Genomic DNA, 11149 nt, shown 5'->3' with positions numbered 1-11149 from the left:
AGTGTGCAGTGATGTGTTTACCCTTCCCAAAAAGGAAGGGTTTTACTTCCCAAAAAAGAACGGTTACAGGTCTGGTTGCTAAGTAAAGGAAAGAGGCATCAATTTTTAATTCAAACAAAACTCATAGATTTCAAGGGAATTTTTTCCTGAATAATGACTGCACATTGGACCCAATGTAGCCTTTAAATCTTTTTGTAAGTGCTGGGGATAAGAAGATAGCTTTCAAATTTAATTTTTAAAAAGCCTAAAGCTAACAATAAGAAATTTATTCCTGTGTAATTAATGTATATTTTACACCCTTCTTAGTTAGCTTAAGAGAATTATGTGCAAATCCTGCAACCTGCACTAATGGATTCATAATGCACGTGAGTGTTCCCATAGACTTCAGTGATCCCAGTCATATGAGACAGGAATAGTGGTATGAGAACAGCCACAGGATCAGACCATAGTATAGTAACCATGCCTTCATCTGACATCAATATCTATTTTAAAAAGTAAAAATGGGAAAAAGCCAAGCAATAGATAATTAATATCACATCTGGCGTGCTAATAACAAAATACATAAAAGTGGGGCTAGGTGTAAGGCAACTCATTTCCTCACATGAGAGAATGACCTCCATAACTCACCTGAAGCTCTGCCACTCATGAGTTATGGGTCATTCCTTTTCTGGTGAAAATAAATTTTACAATACCATCATCCGTAGCTATGTATTTTTCCTCTATACATGTAAATTTAAAAATTGCAGAAACATAACCTCTTCTCTTCTTGCATTACGTATATAGCGGACACACTCCTACCATAACAGTTTTTAAATTAATTGTGTTTTGTGAAGTGAAATATCCTCTGCTATATATGTATTCCATGACATGATTTTTGATTAAATAAAAAAGCTGAATTTATTCTTGCACTATTGCTACTGTTAGTAAATTGCTTAATCTGTACTCCCATGTTTATGATGCAGGTTGAATCCTTGAATTCAGTCAAACCTTGTGTTATACTAAGAACCATTTATTACAGCATCAATTTTCCAGTATAAAACTCCTATTTCCAGTAGTTTATAACTCAGGTGTGGACATTTTGTCTGGACTAAAGCTTGGCACATAACATGTTGTCAAGCTATTTTTTTACACTTTAAAAAAAAAGAGACCTTGATTATTCTTTGTTATATGAGAACAATCTTATAAAAGTAGCAAACACTATATTTTTCAGATGCTTCTTCTGCTCTTCTATGTTATTGAAACTGAAGCTTTAAAGGCCACATATCTATAATTCAGACACAGAGATCTTATAATAGTCAAGCTATTCTGTCTATAAATCAATTCTGCATGAGTAGAACTTCCCAGCTTTTGATTAGTCTTTTCTATATGTAGTCCTAAAGTCCAATGCTGCAAGGAACAAACCACCCCAGATACCTGCACATTCAACTCCCACCAAATGTGGAATGCTTAGCACAGTGATTGTGAGCTAGAGGTGATACTGCATCCTTTTTAAGGATGATGCACAATATTAGCACCGTTAGGTGAAACTTACACATGATTCACAAGATACCCAGAGATTTCAGATAGGAATCCAGTGTCAGAATATTTCTGGCCTCTTGTGGTCTTTCCCAGTTCTTTGCAACAAAAGATTTCCTCTATTATTTTTCTGTAGTCAAAAAATGAGCAAAAACTAAGAGCTAGCTTTTTATGGTGGCCTAGCAAATTGCCTGTCAAGAATGACTGTGGGGTGGGGTGGGGTGGGGTGGGAGGGCGGAGTGCCGCGCACCACCACCCCACACCGCCACTGCCTCTCAGGAGCACGGTGGGGAGGGGGGGGAATAAGCTTGCACACAGCCACCCCTAGCCACCAAGCCGCTCTGCCGCTGCTCCGCATCCAGCTGGGTGCCATCCCCACCTCCACATCCAGCCATCTGTCTGTGTGTCTGTCTGTGCAAAGCACTCTAATTGGTTGTTTCTCCAAGGGCATTACAGACAGACACACAGACAGATGGACTAAGCCTTATATATACATAGAATCCTTGAGTTTATTGCAGGGTGGGGTGGGGCGGGTGAGGTTCCTTTCGTCTAAGAAGGTTGAGTACCACTGGCTTAGCACCTTGAAAAGTCAAGTTCTTGATTTGCATAAAATAGAATTGACACAGAAACAACAGACCAAGGAAGTTGCTGGCTTATATCAGTGATAGAAATATTAAGAATGACTTAAATAGGATTTATGGTCTGCAGTCACTAAGATGCATAGTAGACCTCACAGTAGACTTTGCAGTAACATGTTAGTCTCTACAGATAAACTGTACATGAGTGAAGGAGCTTAAGTGCATAAAAATACAGAAATCCACTAAAATTCAGTAAAAATGTAATGTTTATGGGTAGGGACACACCAAATTCATGGTGGAAGTGGGCTGCATGACAGGTTCTTTAATTTTGAAGGTTCCTCCGCCCCCCCTCCCACCAATTGGCAGAGGGGCCTTGCTGCTCACTGCTGATTGGCAGGGAGGTGAAAATAGCGGTTTTAAATATGATGCTGTTCTTGCCTCCCGATTGGTCAGCAACAAGCAGCAGGGCCCCTCAGGCAATCAGCAATAGGGAGGGACATGCAGGCAAACCTGCAAGATTAAAGGACCTGCTGCGTAGCCCACTTCCTCCATGAATTTGGTAGGTCCCTATCTATAAGGTACCTACTTCCCTTAAGATCCTTTAAGACTCAATGGGTATATCTGCTCTGGTATTTAGGAAATAGAAATCACCAGTCTGGCCTCTGTCAAACTGTATTTCACAGTATAATAAGTATACTCTTACGGCTAGATGCTGCCTACTCCTCCCTCTCTGGACCATACTCAAAGGTGAATAGTCCAGCTTAGACAACTATGTAGAGGCAGTATTTAGCCTAGAGGTGAAAAAAATTATATAGTAGGTGGAGTTTAGTTCCCTATTGCCAACAAATGCTGATCTGTTATTTGCTATTTGCTATGTAATTGGTTACTATGTCACATTATTTTTGTTCCCTGATTGGATGTTTCTATACCCATATGACTGTCAGAACTTCTTCACACTTTCAGTTTCTTTCTGAATCTAAGTCTCTGAGTAGATACCCCGCAACATTAGCAAAGAACAAGTAACCATTCTGTGTTTTTGTCTGAAGACAAATTTGTTCATTCCATGCATTTGCTTTGTTGATCTTTGCTTATTTCTTGCTTCTCCATTGTTTCCAACATTTACACAATTGTCTTTACTGCTATGTTCACTAAATTTTTCCATAAATTATTTCCTGCGCAAGTATAATATTTTACATAATATTCCCTACTTTTTCCACCAGTGTGAAAAGTTCATTTTTTTTTCCACTATACTACTTTGACTTTGAATGTACCAACTCACTTCATAGTATGATTTTGGGTCTTCAGTAAACCCCGCCTCCTTAAATGTTTTCTTGAAATCTTTGTTTTTTGACGTTATACATGCATTAAGGCCATAATCCAGAACATGGTATTCTAGATGAGCTTTAACCTGTGCTTTGAATAGTAACAATATTGCTGTTCCTGATTTGTATTTTGTCTCAGTATTGCCAGCATTCTGCTTACCCTTTATTACTCAAGCCATATGCTGGGCCAATGGCTTTCAAAGATTTTTCTTCTATAACCCCTAAATCCCTGCCCTGGTCAGTATGCTGCACTGCTGTTCCATCTAACACATGCTCTATATGTTGTTGACCCCTTTCATGCCTCCTGTCTTTATTTTATAGTTGCTGCAATAAACTGCATTTTCCATTCACTTAACCTGTCAAATAAAAGTTAAAATCTCTCTGCACCTCATTGTCTTCTTTGTTAGTCATCACATCTCCACTGTTGGCCTCAGAAACAAACTTTAAGATTTTACATTTCCTTCCTTCAGCCAGATCATTTACATGTTGCATCTTGTTGACAATTGTTAACTGAAAAATATGGAATGCCAATCCCATTATTAAATAAATGTTCACCTTGATAAATTATCAGTGAGACTTGTTCATTTCCTTTCTCTCAGTTACTTTTCTATCAAATTCTATTACACTGTGTGAAACTCTCTTTCTCTTTCATATGGCATCAGATATCATCTTTCAAATCTATGAGCCACTGTCTGGTATTGTCACTCAATGTGTAGACTCCATTTATCCTGAACTGATTTGCTAGAAGTCTCTAGTACTTGTAGCTCCCATTGACTTCAGTTTGAATTGTTGGTGCTCAGCATGGATGAAAAGTCGTACACTGTAACTTTCTACTCAAACCAGTATTTTTGATGCTTCTGGAATATCTATGGGCCAAACCATCCCTCCCTCAGAGAGTGTAACTAAGGAGATGAATTGGCATGAAATAGTTTGAAGTACCTCAAGACATTGTGCCTGTGCAAGGCAGAAGCAGGCCTGATTGTGGTGTGAGGAGCAGGGTTACTGGTGGGTCCTGCTATGTCTTTTGAAAAAAAATGCCATGCAGCCACTCCAGTGTAGTTTTCCTAATCTTTGTTGGATGTGCCACTGGCAGGACACCGCTTCCACCTCACCCTGGCACACCTGTCCTGGAACTATGGTGGTGTCTGTAATCCTAGTACCTCCTGTGTGGTCTCAGGAAGCCCAGTTTTCCTATGCCTTCTACCCACCCAGAGAAATATGGCATTGGAAAAGGTTCCCTATATCAACTCTCCCCTTCAAATACTTGGGCTGTGGTAGTCATAATTTGGGTCCTCTGCACTTCTCACATCAGTTTTATCTCTGCAGAATTCTCATGATTTTAGAAAAAAATCTCTCATAAACTCAAATTTATTCTCATTCTCTCATAATCTCATTCTGGCATTCTGCTATCCAAGGTATTTCCTCTTCAAATAGTACAACATTGTTTCAAATTCCATTGTCCAAGATTACAAAACAGTCTCTACTAGCCTGTAGTATTAGCACAAAAAAGCATTTAATTCTTCCCTCTTAAATCCTCTTTGATTTAGCTTTTGAAGATGTCTCCAGCAGTGTTGATAAACTAGTACAGCCATCTCAAGAGCTAAGAAGTCCCTGTCTACATTCTTCACTTAGAAAAATTAGATTCTTGTCTTAGTGTGTAATTATTGTTTTTATTTTCTATTTCAGCTTTTTTCTACCCGTACCTTCTGGATAGTGAGTGTCTTACAAATGTGACACAGAGATAATAACAGATCACTCTAAGGATACTATCTATTCCACTAACAATCTAACATACAGCAGTGAATATGATATGACAATAAAGCATTTATCTTGCCCCTACCTAAAGGCTGGTGGTATCAAAACAAAGTTGACTGTTGCTCAGTGGACTAACATTGTCTATCTTTCCTGCTTCTGATAGTTACAGATGCTATTTTTCTGTTCTCAGACAGCAGGATTTCAGGAGATTCTGACTGAAATTGAAATTTTAGCTTTGATTGTGGGATGTTTATGTCATGACCTTGACCACAGGGGAACCAACAATGCCTTCCAAGCCAAGTAAGTTTTCTAATTCTTATTACTTTAATTTGTTTTCCTTCTATACAAGAGCAAAAGGTGACAGGGGATAAAGAATGAAGCATTAATTTCAGGGCTCCTAGGCCAAGGCCAAGTATTTCTATGCTTGCATGTAATGAGGGACTATCCATCTTTATAATTCCCTATTCTTTTTGGTAATTGCTGACTTGCCCTTAGTGTCATGCTGTTGATTTTGGTTACCCTTTGTGAACTGACACCTAGTATAGAAATGTGGCACCAAACAGTGATGCCTCTGCCTGTCAAATTTCTGTCAGTTACAGTCCTGTAAGTGCTAACCATGAGGAGCTTTGCAACTACCCTGATTTGTCCCTCACTGGCATTTGAACCCTAGTGAAAATGTTTCCAATTATATCAGATCAAATTAAATAAGCTAAAACTGAAACCACATGTTCACCAAAGGATGGCATCTACTTAATGTGTATGAAGCCCAGCTTTTATTTTTTGGACTGTAGAATGGTTGGCACCTGTCTAGAACCACAGTGTAGGCTGCCCAGAACAGATGGGCTGAAAAACCAAATGCATTTCTTTCACATCCACCATGTAAAGCCCTAAAACAGCTCTTCCCAACCTTTTCCTCAGCATGACTCCATTTATGACCCCATTTCCTCAGCATGACTCCATTTCCTGAACATGGCCTCTCACTCTCAACCCGCAGCCCCCTGCCTGCCTCCAGCCCTGCCGGAGGGAGTCCCCAGCTGCCAAGGCTACGGGACCAGGGCCAGGGTCTGCAGCCCCCCACCTCTCCTCAGCAGTGCCCAAGCCGGAGCAGTGCCCGAGCAGGAGGTGGCAGTTGCTGTGGCCGGAGCAGAGCGTGGAACCCAGCTCCTCTCCCCCATCCCGCAGGCAGCAGGGCTTGAGCAGAGCCCATGACCCATAAATCCTTGAGGGGGCAGGATGTAGGCTACCTGCTGTGGGCTCAGAGCTCCCCACCTTGCTGCCCTCCCCACAGGGGCCTCTGCAGCTCAGTGGGCGGGAATGTGAGGACAGAGAGGTTCAGTGTTGCTACTGGGAGTCTCATGCTGGCAGTGCCACCATGGCAAGGTGCCCCCGCCCACCTGGCAGCAGTGACAGCAGCAACGTAGAGTTGTGCCCCCTGCTGCTGTCAGGTGGGCAGGGGGCACCTTGCCATGGCAGTGTGGGCAGAATGGGGCTCCCAGCAGTGGCACTGAGCCTCCCTGCCCCACTCTGCTGTGGACACAGGCAGGGTGGTGGAGAGCCCTCAGCCCACAGTGGGCATCTTGCATCTGCCCCAATCGTGCACACAAATCTGGGGGGCATATGCTCCCCCCCATGCCTCCCTCCCCAGGAGAGCACACAGTGGCAGGGAGGTGGCCCTTCCACTGCCCCCCAGACAAGCCTCACTGTGGGGGTCTCAATCTGTCTTCTCCCCCCCGCCCAACTTACCTAGAGGGAGCAGCAGGAGCTGCTCTCCACACTGCCTGGCTGCCATGTGCATGTGCGCCCTCCTCCTGTTCCCTGCAGTCCCAAGCAGCCCCCAGCAGGCTGGAATTATGCAAGCCTGCAAGGGGGACCTGCCATTTCCCACTTTTTTCTCCTTTAAAGGAGAAAATCTGTGATTGTCTTTGCAACCTCATTTTTTATCATTGTGACCCCAAAGGGGGTCATGACCTCAAGGTTGGGAAGTGCTGACCTAGAACTACTGACTCTGTGTAACACAGATACGTGGTTCCTTCCCAACCCATCTGCTAGGTATCTTGTGTGCTGAACTAATGTGAACTTGTGTGCTGGACTAGTGTGAACATTTGACATAACGTAGGGTGTATATGCTCCCCAGGAAGATGGGCTGGCTGGTTGTCAAACATCCCACAGAGCTGTTAGCTGGGCTTACTCTTCAAATTCTTATATAAGCTAGGTGGAAACTTGCAGTGGCCCTCCAGACCCGAGTGATACAAATGTATCAGAGCAGCTGCAATTTCAATATTCTTTTATTCAGAGTTAAAGTTGGATCACTTTTGCTGCATTTGTATTGCTTCTGGCTTGTGCACATATTACTTAAAACATAACAGCTGCTGTGCCCCTCCCCACACCAAATGAGCAGCTCCCCTTTTGAAACAGCTCCAAGTGTACATGTCCACCCCCTATGTTAGCTTATTCTTCCCCATTTTTGTTCAAAAGAGGAGGATATTTGCTAGAATGTGTGCTGTTCGCAGACTGCTGTTTCTGTGGGCAAACTGCCTTGGTGAACTCCTCTAACTGATATTTGGCTGTTCCTTAAACTGCAGTCTCCTTAGCTCTTGGTGTTCCTGCAGTCTCAATGAAATGCTGACATTATCTGAATCCTTGCTCGCCATTGCAAGGGAAATGAATTGCCATTCTGCAAAACAACTGCTGGTGTAAAGGTTACAAAGCATCACCAGTTGCTTTCCGCAGCTGGAGTCTTAAAGGGAAGCAGAAAAGATGGGAAATTGTGTAAGACAACTGGAAAAGCTGATGTGTGTGTCCCTAACTTATAAAAATGGATCTTGTGTATAAATTACATTCTTACAGGTTTGGACTCTGATTAAACTAATCACCATTTAATTCTCTTTTGGGGACTGTGAATCGGAGGGTTTCAGCATTAGAATGCCATCTCCTGCAGTTGTTTGACAACTGCATACAAAGAGGAGGCTGTCTTTTTATAACATCATAAAGAAATAGTTGAATACATTTAACAAAAGACATGGTGTGACACATATAAAATATCCCTGAATATAGAAGTTGTAACTTTCATAACACCAACTGTGATTTATTCCTCCAACCTAACTTATAAAGTTAAGCATCACATTTTCCTATTTTATCTTTAGTGTTCAAGAGTAGTGTTTTGTGCAATGAAAGATCAAGAGGCATATGATAGAAGCAGCATCACAGTTCTCTGAAATTGCTCTGTTAATACACCTCAACACTGTTTTCTCTAGGGATGATGTTTTCCAGTCATCCCCCTCTCTAATGCAGCTGCCCCTGATGATTAAATATCAGTATGGTACAGCTTTGTAGTATATACTCCTAGGAGACTCCTTCTATTCGTTTCTAGCATAATCTCTTATACTCATTTCTTTGGAAAGAAAACCCATCTTGTCGCTTTAGGCTGGGTCCCAGAAGTGAAATAGTGGTGAACATTAATCTACCCTGACAGTTCAATCCTATTCCTTTCCACCTCCCAACAATTTTCAATTTCATAATTACATTTCATAGTTTCTCCTCCTTTAAAGTTTCAACTTAGAATTTTTAAGCCCCATACCATATATATTTTGTGGCTGATCTTTTTTTAAACAATAAGCATAACTGGAAAATATATTCTAAGGATTCTCTTAGACTTTCCTTTTCTATCTTCAGGTTCAGCTTCTATTTCCTTGTTCACCTTAGCGTTTTTGAATTTGCATGGAAGATACCTACTGTAAGGACTACTCTTACAGCTTTTCCATAGCAGAGTTTTTCAGATATCTAGTAGATATCACTTTTGTTCTATATACTGAGGGTTGGAGCTGTGCAGAAGTGGAGGAATTGACTGAAAGCCCCAAGGCATTTACAGTCCATGTATACTCTGTGTGTGTGCGTGTGTGTGTTAGATATACACATATATTTGTGTGCATATATACCATATATAGGTGTGTGATTGTTTATTTATAAACTATGAAACACCGTATGACTTGAGATGTACCTAATTTTTTTTTTAACTACAGACATTGAGAAGGTACCAGAAGTGTTGCTTCTAGATTACTTTGGTTCAAAGGGACCTGTTCTCCTAAATCATTTAGCTGTCTTTGAATATTCCCACCAAAAATTTAATGTTGCTCAAAAGGAATCATCAGTTAGTCAGAGTAAATGTATCAGGCACCAAAATCTGAAAGCCTGGCCGTAGCTGTAAATTAATATATTGAATGTGAAATTCCACTTACATTTCAGAACACTGTATTTGAGAATGGGTGGATGTCCTGGAAACTAAATCTCTTAAATTAAGAAAAAAAATCCAATTAAATCAAGGGGGAAATAGGAGAGGACACTATGAACAATTTTTGTAATATTTATTTGTATGCTTTTTAACTGATTGCTGATTGTTAACTCCATGTGTTGCCTCTCAGGAGTGGATCAGCTTTGGCTCAGCTTTATGGAACGTCTGCTACCTTGGAACACCATCATTTTAATCATGCTGTCATGATTCTTCAAAGTGAGGTAAAAAGCAGCTGTTTTATTAAAGTTGTATGCTTGGTGGGCTGTTTCACCAGCCAGGAAATGGAAATAAACACCATGCACAAACCCAGCTGGGTGGCACACAGGGATTATATGGCTACTGGTGCATGGGGAGCCCAACACTGAGCCCAATACCAGGCTCCCTATACACTGGAACTGTCAAAACCCCATGTGCAATCCAGCTGGGTTTGGACATGATGTGTATATCCATTCAGCTGGGCAGCACATGGGGTTTGACAGGCCACACATTCAACTTAAGGTGCAATAGAAATGTGGAAGAACTGTGGCCACCCATAAAATCAGTGAATCTGAAACATACTTCCTCCTTGTGATCCACGAGAATCATTGCTTTATCCGATGAATATCCAACTACTGTCTCTGCTCACGCATTTCTAACTCGGACAATTCATCTTGCTAGGATTTTAATTTTTATATGCTGTGTTACTACTTCTTTGATAAAAAAAAATGTGGAAGTAAGACAAAATGCTTTCAAGCTAGAATAAGTGCAGATCCAGAATCTCTGCTAGCACAATCTGGAGTCAAACAAGTTATCCCAGTTTGCCACTGAAGTCAAACAGCTTATACCAGTTTGCATCACCTAAGGACCTGGCCTGCTCTCTCTAGTACATTGTAATTACACTCAATGGAATACACTGATATTTAATACAACAGTCTGCAATTGTTATCTTCAGGAAAACTTCCATATTTTATTATTTTGTTAGCTTCCTATTCATGCCATAAAAAGTGTCTATATTTTGCTCTAGGCACCTTTGAGAGAGTCTTGCACACTACGGTAATGTTTAGTTTTTCACAGGATGTATTAAGTCAGCAAGGCACTAGAATCTTGAAGACAGCAGGAAAATCCTCCTTTTTAGCTATTTGTAAGGCAGTATTTCTGATATGCTGGTGCATTAATCTGTACTATGAATAGCTACTGTTTTTAATACACACTGTCATGTTTTTTTCTGGCTACACTGAAGTTAAATTGTATTTATAATTAACCTTCTAGATTCCCCCAGCTTTCCCAATGATTGGGTGAAAAAAAAATCTTTTTTTTGAGGATAAGGTCACTCAGGGAAGGATAGATGTCCTTTTTATGTATAGAAAACTCTTTGTTTTCCTTACTGTAATTTTCTTCTTCCTAAGCACTAGATGGCAGTGCATATTGGATTTGAACATTAGACGGCTACAAGCTACCAAAATTACATTTGGTTTGATACAACCATTGTTATTTCGAAGGGTAACAAAGCAGTATGTGAGTGCTGTGTTATGTATATGAATGTAAGCACACGTGACTGACGTTCTACAGTTAAGTCTTTAGCTTAAAGTTCAACTTAAATGAATGGCAGTATATTCTTTCAGTTTGTTTTCTCCCCTGCATTTATGGAGAAATGAATGGCTAATCTCTTCACCCTAATTTCATAGTTTCATAGTTTCTAGGGTCGGAAGGGA

General features: G+C 40.9%; 1 protein-coding gene across 1 annotated transcript in view; it reads left to right on the top strand.

Annotated features, from left to right (window-relative positions):
- The window catches only part of PDE11A (phosphodiesterase 11A), a 290348-nt gene that overhangs the window by 228762 nt on the left and 50437 nt on the right, over positions 1 to 11149 (top strand). The window contains exons 13-14 of the mRNA XM_019523008.1: positions 5361 to 5470; positions 9589 to 9679. Of these exons, the coding sequence (XP_019378553.1) occupies positions 5361 to 5470; positions 9589 to 9679 (201 nt within the window). The remainder of the gene's footprint in view (positions 1 to 5360; positions 5471 to 9588; positions 9680 to 11149) is intronic.

The sequence above is a fragment of the Gavialis gangeticus genome, unplaced genomic scaffold, assembly GCF_001723915.1.
Source record: "Gavialis gangeticus isolate Ggan-Ray unplaced genomic scaffold, GavGan_comp1, whole genome shotgun sequence".
NCBI classification, from domain to species: Eukaryota; Metazoa; Chordata; order Crocodylia; family Gavialidae; genus Gavialis; species Gavialis gangeticus.
This window is presented reverse-complemented; position numbering and strand designations above follow the sequence as displayed.